Here is a 22,693-nt window from a genome sequence, read left to right on the forward strand (position 1 = left end):
TAGTCCCAAGAACTGGTTGGAGCTGAGAGCAGTACTCCTGGCTGCAATGACATTGGAGAAGAAACTCCTTCAAAGCCCTGCTCTCCTCTGGTCAAACACTTCCTCATCTCATTCCTAAACAAGTAGAGTCACAAGGTCATATCCTGTGTGCATGGAAGTGATTTGTATGCATCTTAACAACAGGTATTTCAATCTCAGCAGCTCGCATCCTTGGAGCAGTGAGTAAGCCACTTTTTTTATTCCACTTCTTGATCCACAGATTTGGAGGTTATGCCTCTTGTCTTCAGAGTCTGTGGCACTCTGGGGGGTGGGGCAGTAGCAGTGAAGAGTTTTCCCGGGTGTTGTGTCATGGAAGATTACTTTTTGAATTCCCACTGATTCCATATCTCACCTCAAAGTTCAGGGAAAATAGACCAATCTCATTTTATTACCCCTTTTCTTTTTGATAAATTCTATATACTTTTTGGGCTCTAAGAAGTCCTGGAGGGCTGCTGTCAGAATTCAGAGGGAGAAACTACTGGCAAAAGACAGTAGTTGCAGCTTCTCCAGACTCATTAGACAAGATAATAACCTGGAATGTCTCCACATCCAATTTACTATAAACATCATAGCTAACTTTGTCCCTTCACTCCATGCCTCATACTTTACCAATATGGAGTCCTTGTTTATTAAGCCAAACATCATTCTTCAAAGAGACTTTAACTATCCCTGAATAAACCAGGAGACTTCTATTTCCTCAAGTATATATCCCAGAAATTTATCTCAACTTCATCAGTACAAACTCTCTAAACCCAATTAGTTCAAAACCCAACAAGTGGCATTAAAATCCTGGACTTGTCTTTATCAGAATGAGACAGCTACACTCCCCACCAGTTGTAACCTTCTCCAATGGTCAAATCGGACCACAAGTCAGTCATATTTACTGTAAGACCAAAGCCTGAAGCATCCACCAATATGTCAGTATTCAGAGACTATGCAAGGGCTAATATACTAAGATTGAGATGACCTGGCTAATTTCAAATCCCCTTATCCTTGGTGACCCCCCTCCCCCTTTGCTTATGCATTGTGTGCATATGTAAATAGTTGCATAGATGCAGTTGTCCCTCTCGGAAATAAATGTAATGCCAAATTCAAAAATAAATGTCTGTGGTAGAAACCCAGTATAAGCATGCTGTATAATAAAAGAAAAAAATCATTGCAGACAAAAATAAGTTTAACTCTCAAGAACCCAAATACTCTTGTGCTGAATTAAACAAATAACTCCAGATCCTACTCAAATCAACCAAAACTAATGTGACAAAAAGATAACTACAGTGCCTGCTTTAAACAGAAGCAAAGTCCATAACTGTGCAGAGCTAATTAAAAAAAAATGTACATTTTTTGACCTGGTGGACATAACTAATCTACTGACTGACAAATTTAGCTCTAATTTCACCCCCACCAATATTCTTTGATCAAATAAAAGCATCTACACCCACAACAATTCTCCCAAGAGCAAGATCTTAAGGCACTAAGGCCAAGAGCACTACATCTGTGGGTTTTATAACATACTAGGCTGCCTATACTAGTTAGCCTGAAACATGACTTGTCAGGTTTCCTACAGAGACTATTCAGTATTGGCCTTAAAACTGGCTTTGTGCCGGATGAATAGAGAAGAGCAATCATCATTCCCTTGCACAAAGCTGGGGCTTCAGTGAACCCGTGTAATTGTAGACCCATAGCTTGACCAGTCTTATCTGTAAGGCTATGGAAAGGATCATTATGGAAATAATAAATAGGGATATAGTTAACTTAGACTCTTGACCCAGCCCATTTCAGATTCATCAAGGGCAGGTCCTACCTAACCTGGTCAAGTTCTTCAAAAAGTCACAGAGGGAATGGATGAAGGCAAATTGTCACACAGTGCATATCTGGACCTCACAGGGGCATTCAACACCATCCTACACTTTGGTATCATAGATAAATTCTCCCTGATAAATGTTAACCTCTGTGTAACATATTGAATAGTAAAATGGCTCATAAATACAACTCGGGAAGTAAGGGTGGGTGGTTTGAACTCCTCCCAAAGACACATATCTTTTGGAGTATCCCAGGGTTCAGTCCTTGGGCCATTCCTGTTTGACATTCAATTCTTATAGGTCAGAGATCATTTTAAGGGTTTTTAGCTGACCATGCTTGTAGATTACTGCAAACTTAGTACCATTGCAAACTCTTCAGAGAGCACTATGATCCTACAAGAAGGTCTGTCCCAACAATTTATTTGGTGTCAAAACCGTGGACTAAAACTTAATGCCAGGAAATGAATAATCATATCCATTGGCAACAATGACTCCCTGAAAATTGATCCCATAGTTAGAGATCTGGGAACCTGTGCTAACAATGAAGTGTCTTCTGATCCACAATTTTAAGGAAGTCCTTTTTCATTGAACAGCTTACACTAAAGATATGCCATCCAAATGCAGGAAAGTATTTTTTGCATTCTACTCAGCACTCCTTAGGCAGATCATTGAGCATAATGGCCCCTTTTGGTATGTACCCGACCAAACACTTGTCAAAACCTGAACAACCACAATGTTTTTGCACTAAAAAAATCAAGGGTTTAAATCATTAAAACTATGTAGACTATCTCAAAGCATTGTCTGTTTCCTCGGCATCATATAGGCTATTAACAGGTGACCTCTGCCTTTCATATAGAGCCTCACCTGACATTTTTCTCTCAATGTTATTAAACATTTACAGGTCCAATGGTGTCATAAACACCCTCTTAAGGGACTTAAATCTGTTTTGCAAAATTAATGGAACATGCTGGATTTGATAGATACGTATCAGAGAGAATACCACTCCTGTGTAACTGTCTTTCACTCCACATAAAACAGCACACTTCTGTTACTCAATTCAAATGTAATTTGGATGAATGGATAGATAACTGCAAATACATCCATTGTTTAGTGTCACTAGCCCTCATGGATAGGGGAAACATGTAATTATCCCAACATATCCTTGTTTGGACCATATTTGGATATTTGTATTGCAAAATAGAATGGCTAATAATTACCATGGGAATACAAGGCTATGCTTTGTAAGATCCTTACTGATCAAATAGCTTAGTAAGTACTGTGAACCTATGGAAAGCTGTGCTGTAATAACCATGCAGATGGAAGAGACAGTGTTGAAATCATGGACATTGTGAAGCAACAATTTGATAATACATTGTTGGTGAACATGCTGAATGAAGTGGAGCCAGCGAATGATAAGTGTTATCATGAGGTGAAGTGACTGAAACATGCTTCAGCTGTCTGCAGTTATAAGATGAAGAAATGTTTTTTTAAGGGGTCTGTGGATGTGAGAGTGGAGCAGCAGAGTGGACAGGTTGTGTTTATAGAAGAGAGTACAGAGTCAGTTGTAGTCATGTCCAGCCAGTTAAGTAGTTGATATTAAGGGCATGCAATCCAAAAGGGCTTCAATCAAGCCAGTTTTGTTGAGAGAGAGTCTGGATTTAAGAAATGACAGTCTGTATAAGTAGGACATTAAGAGAGATGCAGTGAAAATGAAGCAAGTTTGTATACAGCAGCAGTAAGAAGTAAGACAAAGTATGGAGAGGGGGAAAGAATGGCAGGTGAATTGCTAATAAGAAAACATTCAGTGGTAAGAATAAAAAGTAAAGATGCAATGGCTGTAAGCAGGTATGGCTTTTAGGAAACAGTGTTGCCTTTGGTATTTAAAGTTGAAGATATAAAAGCTTTAATTCATCTGAATAATGTGTCATTTTATGAAATAACTTTTGAAACTTTTGCATTGGCTGAACAATTTGTAGATGAATGTGACAAAAAAGTTTTTATACATCATGAAGTAGTTAAAAAGAAAGTTTGTTTGTGGCGTTCATTGCTACTGAGGTAAATTGAACTGAACTGAGACTGTATTTTGCACAGCAGTGTCAAAACAAATGAGAAGTTAAAAGAATGTTGCATGACAGGAAAGAATGGGCTGGGACATGGGAGATTTAGGTGTTGCTTCCTATCAGTACAAATATGCATCCTATATCCCATGTTATTATAATGAATGTAAAAAAAAAGAAAATATGAGGTACTGGGGAGTGGCAAAAGTGTATTGTTTGTGCCGAAATGATGCACCTGGTTCAAGACTGCAGCAGAAGAAGATGCTGACAATGAGATGAATATGGTCGTTCAATAAGAAACTGAAAGTTAAGGTGTAGAAAATGTGGGGGTGAAGGGCACTTGTGATTTTATTGGCACTATTGTAGGAAGATATTATGGAAAATGAAAATATGAGAAGAGAAGAACAAAAGAAGAGATGGTATGAGTGAAGTAGATGAAAACATAGAAGAAGGTGAACAGGAGGTAGTAGAAGAAAGAAGCAATGAGTGTGAAAAATGAACGTGAAGTCTGTATTTTTGAGGAAGAGATGATTTTAAATAAGAATGCAGGGATGTAAGTAGGTGCAAAAGATGCAGACAGAAGCATTAGTCGGAGAAATAACTGGTATGCTTTGCCTCCTCCCCCCTTGCTCCACCTTAATGATGCATGATAACCTTTGCCCTGCCATGCAGATTACCTTAAAAAGCTCTTTCCATGACACTACCAAAATACAAGACAGCTAGCACACTCACGTGCACACACACGCGCACACACACACACACACACACACACACACACACACACACACACACACACACACACACACACACACACACACACACACACACACACACACACACACACACACACACACACACTCACACACACACACACACACACACACACACACACACTAAGCCTCTCCCTTTACCTAACTTTTAGCCTAACCCTAAAACACCCACCCTCACACACAAACTTCCAGCCCTGGCACTTACCCTTGTTGGTTAACTGGAAGTTTCCCAAAATAGCATTCGCACAAATGGCCATCCACTTAAAATGGGTAGTAGATGTCTTTCCGTTTCACTGTTGCAGTATTCGTTACAATGAGGATCCTCTGCCAAGGGCAGCTCAATATCTGGCCAGTATACCAAATCCTTTAGGTGCTTTAAGGTGTGCTGTACATAACATGTACACTCCTCACGTAGCATACGTACCATTCTCAGAACTTCTTTGCCACAAGTCTGAACACCATCTCTTGATTGTCAGTCTAAATGCCAGTTCCATTGCTGGTTCACCGAGCCATTGCAGATAAATGCCCCATTGGGGTTTTGTTTTTCCTTTATTATATTGTTGCTTGTTGGGTTTCATGCCATCCAAGAAGGGTAAATGCCAGTGTGGGAAAAGATTTCCAATAAAGACCACCACAAACAGTGTCTGTTTTGTAATGGCACTTCGCACAACTGTATGTCCTGCTCTATTTGTCAGGCCTTTGTTCCTAAGAGTCTTCATAGTAAACTTTCTTCTTTGGTGCTTTAGCTTGGAAACCAGCATCTTAAGCTTCTAGCTAAGGATACAATGGAGGGAACTTCCTGCTCCAAGGGACAGCTGTCTGTGAAGAAGAAGGCCAATAAATCTAGACCAGAAACTTTAGCTTTTTAGCCTTCGATGGACGTCTCTCCTGTGGTGAGTTAATGCCTGGAGTTCACCTGGCTTTATTGCTCCTTACAACTCCTCTGCTGCAACCGGCTTGGAGACCAGCGGGGATCTGACTTTAAGCATGTCCGAGGAGGCTTTACAGACATTCGCTTTGGACAATTAGGGGGAAACAGGGCTGATTATCTCCGAGGGGCCTAGGGGGGCAATCGTATTCAGAGAAGAAGTCCTTACTACCATCATTGAATGCTATCCTGGGTCAGAGCCTTCCAAATTTTATAAGGCAGACGTCTCATTGAAGAAAAAGCAAAAGACTAAGCATATTTCTACTGCTGCTAAGGATCCACAGAGTGAATGGCAGGCCTTCACTCAGGGTTTGTTTAGTGCTTTTATGGCTTTGAAATCTCCTCAGGGAGTTTCTATTCCAGCCCCCCTAGTCCTCTACTCCCCTAACAAGACCTAGGGAACAGGATTCCTCTGAGGAAGAGCTGGATTCAGATGAGGAATCTCTTGATTACTCTTCTCAGATTCCCTCTCCTTTGGACTATGGATCAGAGGAATCTACCAGTCCTGCTACTCTCTTTAAAGAGATTTCTTTTAGGGACATGATCTTCAGGATGATGGAGATGTCCTTCAAGGATGCATCTGCAGTCCTAACATATGGGTTGTCCTGCCTCAGGCAGCCCTTCGGTCGGCCGGATTCCAAAGTCTGGGTCTGGCCTCGGCTGATGTCGCACTTCACCCAACGTCATAGCTGCTGGGGTATAAAGGCATCAGCTGACACCATTTTCCCCAGTCTTTCTTGCCACGCGGTGCCCAAAGCAGAAGCTGTTTGCAAGTGCCGGTCGGTCACATCCAGAGATTTCTACTACCGAAGACTTCTAAAAAGCTAAGTACCCCATTGGGGACTCTTTCTTGCCTCAGCCGATGTCAGACAAAGTAAATAATTGTTTAACTTGTGGGAAACAAATACCTCATAAGGATTTCCACTCTTACTGCCTTCCTTGCTTAGGCCCAGACCACGACGTATCAGCTTGTCTAGCCTGTGCTTCCTTCAACCAACGGACGCTTAGACGTCGGTCGGAGTTTGCAGAGGAGTTTTTTGGTCCCGCTTTTGCATATAAGATGCCGTCGGAGACTCCAACTACACAATTAGTTAAAAAGCGCAAGGAAAAGGACCGACACTCGTGGTCTGCGGTTTCGGCTGAAACCACGGTTAGGCCAACCGCGAGTGTCTCGGTTTCGGCTGAAACCGAGTCCTCTGTTCTTCCTTCGGCCGAAAGCATGCCTCCGATAGCCGAGGCCTCACAGAGCATGGCTGAATCTGCTACTGAAATTACTGCTACAGAAGCAGGCACCCAGGATTTGTCAGACACTATTCCTTTAGACATATCTACCCCTGCACGTGGGGCTGCTAGACCCCCTGCTTCTATGTCTATCAAGGCCTTTTCCAGGGCTAAAGCAGCTAAATCTTCTAAGGCCTTACCTGCTAAAACTCCCTCACACAGGCCTACCTCTAGTTCCCAAATACTCAGCCTGGCTGAGGATCTTATTTCTTTGATCAGGGGATCCCAACCTCACCCAGACAGGGCCTCTCAACCCCCTCCAGATAAGAGGTCTAGGACTGAACCCCCGGAACCTGTCTCCACAGACTATTCCTCAGATGACTCAGATATTTCAGACCATCAGGAAGGCCCATATTCTCCTTATGAGGATTCTGATGCAGAAGACTCCATTCCTTCTGCCTCTCCTCCTGAAGAATTTTCTTTTGGGGAAACCCTACATGCTATGAGGGAACACTTCCAATGGCAGGACCAGGATTTTTCAGATTCAAGGAAAAGGCTAAGGACTTTTTTACACTTACCACAGCATAGGCCTTTAGCCATTCCTCCAGTACTAACAGTTGTTGATGATGCATATAATGATGCCTGTACTGCCCCTGATTCTCTTCCTCTGGCCCCTGCCAAGCCTGACAGATATTACAGGGTCCCGGACACACACTACCACTTGTATAAGGCTCCTGTTGCAGACCCAGAAACCATTTCACAGGGCCCTAAAGGTGTGGCAGCTGCCTCTGCCAAAAACCCTCTTCCTCTGAAAGGGAATCTAGAGCATTAGAGAGATGGGGTAAAAAGGTTTATACTTCTGCTACTCTTTCGGCCAGGGCCTTAAACTGTCAATTTCACACGATTCAGTACCAGGAATTTTTGTTAGACCAGCTAAATAAAAAACTGTCCTCTCCTGAACCTATAGACCGCAAGTCCCTTCAGGATTTGGTACATAACTCTCAGCAGGTCAGTAACCATTTCTTAAAATGTGGCTATGATGCACTGGAGGCTTCCTTTAGATCAGCTATGACTGGGACAGTGATTCGAAGGCATGCCTGGTTAAAAGAACAATCCTTACCAGACCATGTTAAGTCAAAACAACTAGATGCTCCTATGGAGAAGCAAAGTTTGTTTGGCTCCCCTGCACAGGAGGTTCTAAAGAAAGTGGAAGAAAAAGCAAAATCTGTCCAAACTGTCAAGGATTTCTTACAGGTCCAACCTCCGAGGTTTAACAGAAATTGGCCTTCGAAGAATTGGTCCTTTCCATACACCTCCAGAGCACAGAGAGGCAGAAATAGATGCCCAAGAGGCAGAGGTCAATCTAGGGGTGCCTACAGGGGACGTCAGTGGCAACCTGCCAACCAGAGAAGTGCTGCCACAGATTCAACTACAACCACTTCCACAGGACAGACACAATGACTTGGCTCTGGTGCCGCCTACCAGGGAACAACTGGAAGCACCCTTGGGCGGAAAGCTAGCCTTATTTTCAGACAACTGGCATTGCATTACAGGAGACAAATGGACTTTACAAACAATAGACAAGGGTATAGGTTTCACTTCCACACTCTACTAAAAAAGAGAGGAATGCCAAACCTACCACCAAGCCAAAAAACAGAGGCTCAAAGACAAATCAACAACTTACTAAGAATGAGAGCTATAGAAAAGGTACCACCTATGGAACAAGGCCAATGTTTTTACTCCAGGCTTTTCCTTGTACCAAGAAAAGAAAATCAATGGAGACCTATTCTCGACTTGTCCGCACTGAACACATACCTCATTGTTCCAAAATTCAAAATGCTGACCCTCCAGCAACTTCTTCCCATGCTGGGCAAGGAGTCTTGGCTGGTGACTCTAGATCTCAAGGAGGCATACCTGCATGTCCCTATACGACCAGATTGCAGAAGACACCTCAGATTTCTTGCAGGATCAGAGCATTATCAATTCTCAGCATTGCCCTTTGGCTTATCTACTGCACCCAGAGTATTCACGAAATGCCTGGCATCAGTAATTGCTCATTGCAGGCTACAGGGAATTCAAATTTACCCATACCTGGACGACTGCCTAATACAAGCGGACAACAAGGCAAAATTAACAAAAGATTTGGAAAATGTCATACAACTGTTGCAAGCCTTGGGATACACAGTCAGCAGGCAAAAGTCAAGACTAGTACCATCCCAAAGGATAACATTTTTGGGTGCAGAACTGGATACATCAACTCAGATGGCTTTTCTCACAGAAGAAAAACAAAAGCAACTACCAGTCTATTTCATGACATTAATAACACAACCTCAGCTTACTGCAAGGAAAGTCCTGCAAGCCCTGGGTTACATGGCATCCTGCATAATATTGATCCCGCATGCCAGGCTGCATATGAGAAAGTTGCAATGGTACCTAAGGAATGTATGGTCTCAACACAAGCACAGTCTAGAAGCCCAGATTCCAATAATTCCATGCCTGAAACAAGAATTCCTGTGGTGGGCTCAGGCCTGTCAGTCGAACAGAGGATTGCCTTTCCACAAACCACATCCAAGCCAGACCATCACCACGGACGCCTCAGACCTAGGCTGGGGGGCACACATGGTGGACAAGTGTATACAAGGCCTATGGACCCAAGACCAGCTGAATCTACACATAAATCTAAAGGAGATGCTGGCAGTGAAACATGCAATCCAGGCATTCAGACCACTTCTTCAACAAGGTCACCTGCTGATAAGGACGGACGATACCACAGTCATGTGGTACATCAACAAACAGGGAGGTACACACTCATATCCTCTATGCCGGACGGCAATGGACCTGTGGAATGTGGCCCTGACTCTCAACATTCAACTACAGGCCAGATTTGTACCAGGAAAAGAAAATTCACTAGCAGACACCCTAAGCAGAACTACCACGGATGCTCACGAATGGATGCTGCATCCAGATATCTTCAAAGCCATAACAAAGAAATGAGGAATGCCAGAGATAGACCTGTTCGCCTCCCCACACAACCACCAATTGAAGAAATTCTGCACAAGAGCATACCACCCACTTGCCTGGAGGGTGGACTCCCTTTCCTTCAGCTGGAAAAACCTGACAGCATATGCATTCCCACCTCTTCCTTTGATGTACAAAGTCCTACTGAAGATCAAAGAGGATCAGCCAAGGGTAATCCTGATAGCTCCAGACTGGCCAAGACAACATTGGTACCCGCTACTGAGAAGCATGTCTCGGACACACGCATGGCCTCTACCTCTATGTCCCTTACTGCTAACACAGAACAACTACAAGATCCTGCATCCAAACTTGAAAACACTGCAGCTAGCTGCTTGGAATATTGCATAAAACAAAATAAACCAGATTTATCTCAGAGGATTAAGGACATTATCCTGGAGGCACGCAGACCCTCCACAAGGAAAACTTATTCAGCCAAATGGAAAAGATACCTCATTTGGAGTGCAGCAAAGGGAGAAAATGTCTCATTGACAAACATAGCACACATCCTGGAATACTTAGCAGAACTGTTCCACAATGGCCTGTCCTACTCCTCCGTCAAGATTCATGCATCAGCAATTTCAGCAGAATACAACATGGATCCTCCTGTCTTCTCTCATCCTCTACTCAGGCAGTTCTTGAGAGGAATCAAAAATGTAAAGCCTCCAAGGAAACCACCTTTACCTACATGGGATCTCAACTTTGTGCTGGAAAAGTTAACGCTTCCCCCTTTTGAACCAGCAGCAACAGCAGACTTACAGTTCTTATCTTGGAAAACTGCTTTCCTGCTAGCGATCACTTCAGCTAGAAGGGTATCTGAGTTACAGGCCTTAATGGCAGTACAGCCCTTCCTTATCTTCCGTCAGGATAGAGTGTCTCTGAGAACTAATCCTACTTTTATGCCAAAAGTGGTCTCCAGAGTATCATTGAACCAAGCGATTCATTTACCTACATTCTTCCCCAACCCACAGAACAGGGGGGAAAAACTACTACATACCTTGGATGTGCACAGACAATTACGCTACTATCTGGACAGAACTAAGACCAACAGAAAAACTGACCAGCTTCTGGTAGCATATGCAACAGGAATGCAAGGAAAAGCAATTTCAAAACAGACAATCTCAAAATGGATAGGAAATTGCATTAGATTTTGCTGCTCTTTTCATGGAAAGACAACTCCTGAAAATATCAGACCTCACTCCACAAGAGCTACAGCCACCACTACAGCTTTCCTACGAGGAGTGGCTACCAGAGACATTTTAGAAGCTGCTACTTGGAGCTCCATGCATACATTTGCCAAGCATTATAATCTTCCTTTATACTCCAGATCCCGAGCAGGTTTTGCAACTGCTGTTTTGCAAGGGATCTTGACTACACCATCTTTATCTTAGTGCCAACTCCACCAGTTTGGCTATGGTATTCTACCCATATGTTAGGACTGCAGATGCATCCTTGAAGGACATAGTACAGTTTTGTACCTACCATAAATGTAGATGTCCGATAGGTATGCATCTGCAGTCAGGATTACCCACCCTCCTTCCCCTCTGCGGTATTCCTAGGGTACTTACCCCTCTTTTAGCTAGCTGGGGGAATCTATTATGGTGTATTTGTTTGTATATATGTATATATATTTTTTTTTTTTGATCTCTACTGTTTGGAATTATTTGCATTTATCCAAATTTAGCCTTCCTAGAGGGCACCTGGCATCTGGGGCAAGAAACACTGAGGAAAATGGCGTCGGCTGATGCCTTTATACCCCAGCAGCTATGACGTCAGGTGAAGTGCGACATCAGCCGAGGCCAGACCCAGACTTTGGAATCCGGCCGACCGAAGGGCTGCCTGAGGCAGGACAACCCATATGTTAGGACTGCAGATGCGTACCTATCGGACATCTACATTTATGGTAGGTACAAAACTGTACTTTTTTTAAATAAGATTGTGCTCAGGTTTCTGAGGTACATAAAAGATACTCTGAGCTGCTACAGATGGATTCTGTTAAACCTTCTGCTGTTCCTCCTGTTTTGGCTGCCTCATTGGACGCATTGTTAAATGTGTCTAAGGCTTCAGAAAGCCCTCTGCTCCCAAGAAACCTGATAGATTCTATAGGTTGCCTAAGGAGTGTACATTTTTGTACAAGTGTCCTTCTGCTAATCCCTTGGTGGTGTCTGTAGCCTCTGACAAGCCCTCTTAATTGCTTCCTTCTCCCAAGTTACTGCCCTCTGATAAAGATAGCAGGACCATGGAAATGCTAGACAAGAAGGTTTACACCTCTGCCACCTTGGCTTTTAGGGCTGTTGATTATCAGACCCATATGTTACAGGTAATTGTTAGCTCTCCTATCCCACGATTCTCAGATTATTTCTGATCCTCTAGACTCTGAGGGTAAAACTTCTGTTCTTTCACTGTTAGGGACTTCTTCCCAGGTGGTTCATCATTCCATCGAGTGTAGTTATGATGCAGCAGATACTTACTCTAGGGCTGTTGCTTTTGGGTCAGAGATGAGGAGGTATTTTTGGCTTCAGCTTCAACCTTTGCGAAATGATATTAAGACAAAGTTGATGGTGCCCCTTTTGAAAATAAACACTTGTTTGGTTATGCTGCAGCTGCTATGTTTAAGTCCCTTCAGGATAAGGGCAAGGCTTTACAGGAACTTAAACATATATTTGTTTCTCATGTGCCTAAATTTCATAGCAACTACCTCAATAAGCCAGTCTTTGTTTGCAGGCAATCTCGCTCTCTTCCTAAGGGTGAAAAGGGTAGCAAGCGGGCTACTCCTGCTAAGGCTACTCCAACTTCTGTGATTCAGAAGTCACCTTTACCAGATAAACCAGGTGCAGTCTGACTGTCCTATTCTTCCAAGCCACTTTCCTCTTTCTCTTCACCTCTCTCTCTCTCTGTCTTTCTGTCTTTCTGTTTGGCTACAGATTACTCAGGATTCCTGTGCCCTATCCATTATTCGCTATGGGTATTCCATGGTTTGGAAATCCCTTCACCCCTTTTATGGGCGTTCCTCAGCCCCCTCAGGAACAACTCGCCTTCTTTCCAGAGGTGCGTTGGGATCTTTTGACTCTCAGGGTACTATCCAAGAGGTGTCTGTGTCCCAAAAGGGGGAGGGTTACTCCTGGATGTTTCTAGTACCCAGAAAGAGGTTACTTGGAGACCAATTCTAGACCTTTCTCATCTAAACACTTTTCTGAAGGTGCCCTCCTTTTGAATGTTGTCCCTTCAGTCTTTGTTCCCTCTTTTGCTTTCTTGGGCTTATGTGGTGTCACTTGGTCCCAAGGATGCTTATCTCCATATCCCAATCCAGCCCCTTTTTACATGTCTCTGTTCCTTCCTGGCATTTTCAGTTATGTGCTTTGCCCTTTGGTCTTTCTACTCCCCTAAGAGTATTCACCAGAAGCATAGCTCCTGTGGTTGCTTTTTGCAGGATTCAGTGGATCAAAGTATTTTCTTACTTGGATGACCTCCTGTTTCAGGCATCCTCTCCAGAGATCCCATTGCAAAAATCTTTGTTTTGCCATTTCCCTTCTGCAAAGCTTGGGGTTCACAATAAACTTCAAAAAGTCTGTTCTGACTCCTTCTCAGGACTGTGTTTTTCTGGGGTGCAGGATTCAGACAGTGCCTATGCAGGCATCCCTGCCGCCTCCCAAGGCCTTGACACTCATTTGCTTCTTTCAAACTCTTTTTCCTCTGGCATCTATTACAGCCATGGATATTCTGAGAGCTCTGAGATTCATGGTATTCACCATCCCTATGCTTCAGTCAGTTTGGCTTCAACATGTGCATCCCGTAGAATTTATAATTCCTCTTCTACCTTGTCTCAATCCAGGGCTCCCTTTTCATCCCCCTCTTCCCTCTTAGAAACTGTTCACAGACTCTTCAGATACGGGATGGGGAGCAGCTTTGGCTCCCTAAAGGTCCATGGGTGTGTCCCGCTTCTTCAACAGAAAGAGCACATCAGTTTCAAAGAGATGAGAAGTCTTCTGCTGGTGCTTCAGGTTTTTTAGCCTCTTTTCTCCCCAAGACTTCTCAAGGTATTTACAGACAATAACATTGTGATGTGGCATGTAAACAAACGGGGGACAAGATCTTATCTCCTTTGCCAGTTGGGATCTAGTGTGGGATCTTGCTGTCCAGTATCAAGTGACTGTTCATGTAGTTCACAGTGCCCTCAGGTCAAAACATTGTAGAAGACACTTGAGCAGGTCTTTAACTCAATCTCATGAATTGATGCTTCACGGGGATGTGTTTCTGGACAGTGTCCAGCAGTGGGGAACTCCTCAAATAGATCTATTTCCTTTCCCTCTGAAAAGACAACTTCCTCTATTTTGTTTCAGAGTCCCAGATCCTCTGGTTTGGAATGTGGACACGCACGCTTTTTCTAGGAAGGGAATGTTTCTTTTTATGCTTTCCCTCCCCTTCCTCCATTCCAAATGTCCTGTTCAAAATTCAACAGGATGCACCCAAAATCTTGTTGGTGACTCCATTTTGGCTGAGACAGCATTGGTTCCCTCCTCTTCTACATTTAGCCAAGGGCAGTCATCACCAGTTACCTCACAGAGTGGACCTACTCACACAAGGCAAGGGATCTCTCATTCATCCTCATTTGTCCACTCTTCAACTGACACTGTGGGTGATAGGATTTTGATTCCATATAGACACTTGTTTTCTGAGAATGTGCTTAGGGTCCTGCATGACGCCATGAAATTCAAGTATTAAAAAATCCTATTTTGGTGTCTTTCTCATAACCCAGATCCACTTTCTGTGGATATTCCTTTGGTTCTGTCTTAGCTGTGTGAATTGCTCAATGCTAGGTTGGCTTATTCTTCTGTTAAGGCCCACTTATCAGCTGTCTCTGCTTGTCTGCCTTTTTCTCCTCCTCTAGTTTCTAGATTTGAGGCTAAACAGTACCTAAAAGGCATCCTTCATATTAGCCTCCCAGGAAGCCTGTTCCTGTTCCCTGGGCACTTAATTTTGTTTTGTAAAATTGACTCAGGCTCCTTTTGAGCCTGCAGATTCAGCTTCCTTGCAACATTTCCTTGGAAGCCTGTTCTTTTGTTACCCTTTATTTCTGCCAAATGGGTGTCTGAGTTTCAAGTCCTTATGGCTTGTCCTCCTTTTTTGGTGTTTCATAAGGACAGGGTGTCCTTGTGTACTAATCCTTCTTTTATACCCAAGGTGGTGAATGAGTTGTCCCTTAATCACTGCATTTGTTTGCCTCTATTTTCCCTTCTCTGCAGTTTGCCAGTAAGAAGGTGCTGCACACATTGGATGTGCATAGACAACTCAGATTTGTTTCCTTTCATTCCAGGTCCTTGGGATTAGCTGTATCCAAGCAAACTGTTTCTTCTTGGATCTCAGAAGCTAGTTCTTTTTGTTATTCCTTTCATGGTAAGAGTCTTCCTTATTCTGTTAAGGCTCATTCTGCTAGGGCTGTGGCTTCTTCTGGTGCTTTTTTCAAGGGTTTGAATACTAACTCTATTCTTGAAGCACTTCTGTGTATATATTTACCAAGCACTACAAGTTAGATGGAATCTCCACAGCTAGAGCTGGTTTTACTAGGGCCATCCTTCATGACTTCCTAGAGGACTCTGCTGGTCCCAAGTTTCTTCCTGAGCTTTGGCACTCTCCCTAATGTAATGAATACTGCAACACTGAAATGCAAGGGCATAGTACAGTTGTGTACAATCTTAACTAACAGTAGTGTTACAGTATTCATTCCCTTCAACCCCCCTGTCCATTTTTCTCCTGGATGTACCAATAACCTTTTCTTTTCCTTGGACTAATGTTCCTATTGGAGCTGTTAGTTCTGATGATGGTACATCCGGATGTCACCTTTATGCCCCACACTACACAAGGAGCATACGTGTCATGTACAGCTTACCTTACAGCAACCTAAAGGCTTTTGTATATTGGCCAAGCATCAGGCTGCCCTTGGCAGGGGATCCCTAATGTAATGAATACTGCAACAGTGAAGAGAAGGACATCTACTATTATAGTAAGATTTTTCATAACTGTACTTTTCTGTATACTAATCCCCATCTTGCTCCGTTGCCAAAGGTCCTAAACAAGATTATGTGGGACAGGCACAAAATTTTGTTGGTGACCCCCTTCTGGCCCAGACAACATTAGTTTCCCCTTCTCTTTCACGGGGGCCAGGGGCAATCATCACAAGTTACCCCACAGGATTGATCTACTCACACAGGACAAGAGCTCTCTAATACACCCTTGTCTTCTCACCCTACAGTTGATTCAATGGGTGATAGAGTTTTGATTCCCTTTTGGCACGAGTTTTCTGAGAACATGATTCAGGTTTTGCAGGAGGCCAGAAAACCTACTACATAAAAAAAAATATTATGTTGCGATGTGGAAAAGATTTTCTTCTTGGTGTCCCACTTTCCTGTGTGGCCTGGCTTCAGAAGTTCAGGTAAGTACCCCATTGAGGAACATTTCTTGTATAATTTCTTTTATTTTATTTATTTCTTTGCTATGTTTTTTTTTCAGTGTTATATAATGCCTCTTAGTATATTGTACTGTGGAGCTTTATCTACATTTGCTTAACTATTTTATTGTAAATTTTTCACTGCATTCATCTTCAATTTTGTAAACTTTCTTGCTTGCTTGTACTGTGGAGCTGTTCTTCCCAGGCCTCCACTGAAAAAGGGCCTTTGCTCAGATGGACTATCCCAGTTAACAAATGTCAAATAAATAAATAAGTACATTTTTCTTATAATTGTATTCTAACCTGTGTTAGCTTTGAGGCATGTCAGATTCCAAGTTTGCTATCAATAAGCTGCTTTAGGATTTTGGTCTCAGATATATGAGAAAAGTGTGTCTTTTTAAAGATGCTTCACTTAAATTGCACATTTATTTTTTTTTTCCTTGTTGATGTCTAGATGCCGTTGCAAACACTGTGGATGGGACATACCCTGAGGCTATTAGATATAGTAGAGGCACATACCATCCTCGGGACAGCAGGTACTGTGACTACTTCAGCATATGGAGAACTTATCATCGGGATAGGTTTGCAAATAATAATTGCCAGTCATTAGGTGGCACTGGTATATGGATATCCAACCTAGTTTACAGCAGCATAGAAACAATATCAGGCAGTCGATCAGTGGAACTATAAGATATCTAATCACATGCTTATTTTAAGTACTAAATAGTGCTCTCATCCCAAATGATAATCCTGGTGTAAATTTGTATTTACCCATTCAGTCATCAAGACTAGTCATAAAGGTGGCCAAAGTAGCACTTTGTTTGACCTGTAGTGGTAGCTTATTTTTTCAGTGAAGTTCAAGTAGAGAGTGTTGCCATCTCAGACCAGGCTGATCTGGCCATGTAACTGAGAGCAGCATGCTTGTAATTGAGAGAAAATACTTAAGTGAAGTCGGCTGAATTAAGTCTTGTCATACTTGTTTCTCATTGTAGTCAAAATGATGCCTTCAGTAATTACTGACTGCTGTATTTGGATGGGGTTGGGGGCCACCTTTCTGTTGCAAGCTGTGCGTCATTAGAGAAGACCTAATAGAATTACAGCAGGAGACATAAGAGCGGTCTGCAAATACATTGTTGAATAGATGCCTTACAGGTTAACTTTATAATAGGCAAGATGAAAATTTAATTCATTACAATTAGGCAAGGCTCAGATGTATCCAAAATGACACATGTAAAAAGCAAACAAGATCCCAGTTTATTCTTAAACTTAGCTCAGATATATACTGGTCTTCCACCACTGTTTTATTATTATTTTTGTTATTATTATTATATTTTAGGCTATTTATTTTATTTCTTTTGGAAATAAGTGATCATTAGTCCAACAACCCCTTCAAAGCTGACTTCCAGAGCTTCCAGAACAAACATATTGGACCTGATCATCACCAACAAGGGGACTCTATGTTCCATACCAGAGGTATACCCCTCATTGGTAAGATCTGACCATAAATGAATTTCACTGGACATCCATATCCCGTCCCCACCCCCAGCCAAGGAAACCACGGTGAAGTACTTCTCAAAAGCAAACTTCACACTTCTCAAAACTGAGGTGGAATCCTTCAAAGCCCCCGGGTCAGTGGAAAATATGGCCCAAACTGCAGAATCCTTTACAAATGCATTCTATGGACACCTACAGAAATGCATGGATCGTGCTATCCCAAAATAAACCAAGACTCACTCCGCCAAAGGCAGGAGACCTGTCTGGTGGACCCCAGCCATAAATAAGCTATACAACAGAAGGAGGAAGCTACTACATGATAGAGCAAAATCCCAAAAAGGGAAGGCATCTCTGATCAGTACTAGCAAGAATCTACGATCCCTCATAAAATTATCTAAGGCCAGCTTCGAAAGAAAAATTGCACAAGATGCTAAAGATAATCACAAGGCCTTCTTTAGTTATGTCAGGAACCTGGATGGCAACTCCCAGATATGCTCTGAGTTAGTGCAAAATGACAAAAAAATACACTGAACCCACAGACATTGCCAACATCCTGGCAGACAGGTTCAGTGCAAACTTCTCACCCCCTTCCCCCCCAAAAGAGCAAATGTCTATCCCAACAGAGTGTAGCCTCCCTGACATCACAGATGCACAGGTGAGAGCTGCCCTCTCCAAAGCAAAAAACACAGCATCAGTAGGACTGGACAGTGTCCCGGGCTGCGTCTTACACTAGCTCCAAGAAGAACTGAACCCTCACATAAAGTCACTGTTCAATCTCAGCCTTACTACAGGATATGTACCCAAGGAATGTGGTCCCACTCCACAAAGGTGGTGCCACAACGGACCCCGGAAACTATCGGCCTATAAGCCTGACTAGCCTGGTCTGCAAAGCTATGGAGCGTATCATCATGGAACTCATAAACAAAGACATTGGGAACCTCCAAACACTGGATCCTACCCAATTCAGCTTTGTTAAGGGCAGATCTTGCCCCATGAACCTGGTTGACTTCTTTGAAACAGTCACCAAGGCCAGAGATGAAGGGAAGGTAGTCCACACAGCCTACCTGGACCTCGCAAAAGCCTTCGACAAAATATCCCACTCGGGCATCATAAATAAGCTCACCAGCTTAAATATCGACCCCTATGTCACAAGATGGATTGCAAACTGGCTCAGGGATAGAACCCACATGGTCAGAATTGCAGGTGCCATGTCAGACTCTAAACCAGTTACAAGTGGCATCCCACAAGGCTCAGTCCTGGGACCTCTCTTGTTCGGTATATATTTCTCTGAGGTACAGGCTAACACAGATGACTGCAAACTGGGTGCCATAATCGACTCGCCGACTGACACAAGCATCCTCTAAAAGGGTCTCACAGAGACGGATAACTGGTGCCAGAGCCATGGCCTAAAGCTAAATGCCAAAAAGTGCATAGTCATCCCCTTTGGGAAAAACAAAGTGCCCACAAATTACCACATAGGTGGTAATCCATTAAGTACGGAAGAAGTAATTAGGGATTTGGGGACCCAAGTAGATAGCAATCTCTCCTTTGACAATCACGTTGCCAAAGTGGTTAGAAAGACCTTCTATATAGCCCACCTTATCACGAAAGGGTTCACATCTAGATCAAGAGAGGTCATTGTGTCCCTCTACTCATCAGGCCCATAATTGAATACAATGCCCCATTTGGGATGTACCTTACCTGACACCTGCAGCAACTGGAAAGACCCCAAAAGTACCTCACCAAGAGGATCAAGGGACTCAAACAGATGCCCTACACAGTTAGGCTAAAGAAACTCCAGCTCTACTCAGCTGCTTACCGCCTACTCAGAGGCGATCTGTGCCTGACGTATAAAATCATATCCAAACCAGAATTAATGGACATGCTCCACCTCAGGAAATCCAAATCCCTTAGAGCTACACGCTCCAGGGACTTAAACCTCAGCACAGAAATAAATAGGACATGCTGGAGGGACAGATTCATATCCCAGAGGCTCCCCTCACTCTGGAACAAAATCCCAATCCATGTTAGACAGAGCCCCTCAATGACCCTCTTCAAGAGAAATCTTGACGAGTGGATGGGAGATTGTAGGTTTACCCCAGGGATCTCTTCTGTGTCCCTACTTAGACAGAGGCACAGTAAACTAACATTAAAAGGGCTATCTTCTGTGACCTACTATACAGAGGCACAGTCAACTAATCTAAAAGGGTGGCGAAAGCCAAACACACTCTGGCTAGGCTTATAAATGCCCTAGGGCAGATAGCCTAGTATCAACCTTTTGCAAATCTTTTCTTGTTTAGTTGTACTGCCGAAATTTTATAATTTTACTAGTTTATTGTGATGTCTGAATTGTATTTGTTTGGATTGTCTTGCTCGTAGGATTGTGACATCCCTAGAAAAAATGAAGTAAGAAATGTGCTTGCTTCCATCTGCAATGCCTTACTTGCCTAGAGAAAAATCACAGTGTCCCCACCTGTCAGCACTAAGCTTCATTAAGAAAAATTTCTATAGGAGGGATAGAAACCTAAATGCCTTTCTGAAGCACAAGAACGTAATGGCCAGGTACCCATCACTTTGTTGGGGGGACCTTCTAAAGTTACCATGAGGAAAGCATCTCTTCTGGTGGAAGATTAACAGACCCAAAAAAGATTGTGGTTGAAGAACAAGCAGGCAGAAAGCATGTGGCCTTAAGTTTCCCTCTCCTGACATGTGAGAGCACTTTTCCTGGAGAAGTGTTGATTCATCTGACCCAGTCTTTGGGTCTACAACACTTTGCCTATCCTGACCCCTTTTGAGGCAGTCACTTGTATTGAGGCTACTGCTACATCCCAGTCATCAGGCATAGTAATCAAGAACTCTGGACTAGACCACAGTTTCCACACACCCATGAAGGATTTCTGAACTTCCTAGTTACAGTCTGCTCCATCAACTGGGTATCCACCCAAGGATATTCCAACCATCCTGATACAAGAGACTAAAAACTTGACTTCCTTGAAGCATTCTGCTCTTCCTCCTTATAGGCAGAATGAACTGCCTCTAGATTTTGTGAGAGGCCCAACCACTTATGGCCAGGTGACTGGCTTAATAGCCTCAGCCCCTGCAACTTCTGACTGCTACAGGCTTTCCAAGGATTAGATGGCCACCTTGAATAAAGCCAGGGCACAGATGGACCATCCTCTATCTTGAGAGTCAGCTACCCCGCTACCCCTTTCAAAAGGAAAGAGACTCTTTGCAGCTGACTTCTATGATTCAGAGTTGGATGAGAATGATTTGACCTGCTCAACTCAAAAATTCTCTCATCTGAGGTGTGATACAGATGATAAGGAGAAAATCTTATTACCCTTCCAGCCCCACTAAGGATGTCTTGTTTGTTGAGATGCTAAATTTAATGAAAAAGTATTTCAGGCAACCAAAAAGGGTGTTCCAAGCTACAATAAACTGTACTTGTAAATCTTAGCATTTTTGCAGTACCTCCTTTATTTTAGGTAATGCCATCCATCTACCTCGACTGGCAATGTCACTTCTGCAGTGCTCAAGCTCCCTCCCTCCCTCCTCCCAGGAAGTACTTGTCCTCCCCTGTAATTCTTACATCTTATTGCTGCCTTTGAAACTAAACAGAGTTCTCCAGAACTCTGCTAAGTAATATCTCTTTTGAGTCTTTCAGGTTTTGCAGACCATTTTCTGTTAGTCCTTCATTATTTTTCACCATCATCTTTCTGAGATACTTAAAAAACTTATCTATATAAACTTTCCTTCCCTCTCTTCCAACTAGGTGTGTTGGCCTAGTCCAGCTTTTCGGCTCTTTCTCCCTTTTTGGAAAAAAGTTATTTGTTAGTTCTTATCATTATTGGTGCGACTGGAGTTCTTTGTTATTAACTCCTGCAGATGGGTAAGGCTTCAGGATTTAAAAAGTGGTGCCCAATGTGGCCACAAATTTCCATGCCAGGATATTCACAAGTTACGTGTGGTAAGTCTGGGGCCAGAGTACCTCACAGCCCCCTGCAAAATAAGTAAGGCCTTTGGGCCTTGATCCTTTCAAAAAAGAAAGAAAGAACAGGTTGATTTTGAAAGACGTGTTCCCTACCTTTCCAGTAAAAGCAGACTTAAAACAGTCTAGTAAAAGGTACAAGGATGGAGAAGGAGAAAAAAAGATTGGTGAAAACCTGTATAGGTCATTCTCCTCCTCCAAAAACTTCAAAGCTATTGGTGCAGGTGGCTCCAGTGTCCGTTACTACAGAGCCTTGTTCTTCCCCTGTGCCATGACCTTTTTGCACCATAACTGTCGTCATTTCTGACCATTCTCCAAAGAAATCCAATAGCAGTAAGTCCCTGGAATTTGAGCTAATTTCCTGGGATCTCACCCCCCCCCCCCTTCCTGATTTAGGTCTACAAGATCTTTCCACAGTGTGTCTGGTATTAACCAGGATTGGATGACAATGATGATTTTATGAAGGTGTGGATTGAGATATGTCACCCCTCCCCCTCTCTTTCAAGGGCAGATTGGGCTGGCTCTAGGACTCTCCTGTATGATGCTCCTTACCTTGCACAACTTTTGGTATCAGAAGCCAACTACGTTTCTGGTGCATCCTCTACTAGCACAGTTTGGATCCAAACTATTAATATTGCATTCTGCAGCATCCAACACACACAGCACTGATTCTATCTGCAGAAAAGCTGTCTTGGCACAAGCTCTTCATCAGTCTTCAGGTCTGTCTTTGGCACCAACATGTTCTTCAGTGAAGTCCTTGGTGTCACGGTCCTCAGAGTTCAAGACAATGGCTCCTATTTCTATGTTGGAGCCATTTGAACCATCTGTTTCAGGGAATTATGGCTTAGCTCCATCTCAGTCCACCTTGATTGGACTGGAATTGATATCAGGTCTGGTGCTTTCGAGAATGAGGGATTCCTTGTCAGCCTTCAAGAAA

At 43.1% G+C, this 22,693-nt stretch overlaps 1 protein-coding gene across 5 annotated transcripts in view; it reads left to right on the forward strand.

Moving 5' to 3' along the window:
- MTFMT (mitochondrial methionyl-tRNA formyltransferase) overlaps positions 1 to 22,693 on the forward strand; it is a 585,047-nt gene that overhangs the window by 518,869 nt on the left and 43,485 nt on the right. For all 5 annotated transcript variants that reach the window (XM_044078670.1, XM_044078669.1, XM_044078671.1 and 2 more), the window contains exon 7: positions 16,729 to 16,810. In XM_044078670.1, coding sequence (XP_043934605.1) covers positions 16,729 to 16,810 — 82 coding nt within the window. The remainder of the gene's footprint in view (positions 1 to 16,728; positions 16,811 to 22,693) is intronic.

Source organism: Protopterus annectens, chromosome 7.part1 (genome assembly GCF_019279795.1).
Source record: "Protopterus annectens isolate FY-2018-M chromosome 7.part1, PAN1.0, whole genome shotgun sequence".
Taxonomy (NCBI): domain Eukaryota; kingdom Metazoa; phylum Chordata; order Ceratodontiformes; family Protopteridae; genus Protopterus; species Protopterus annectens.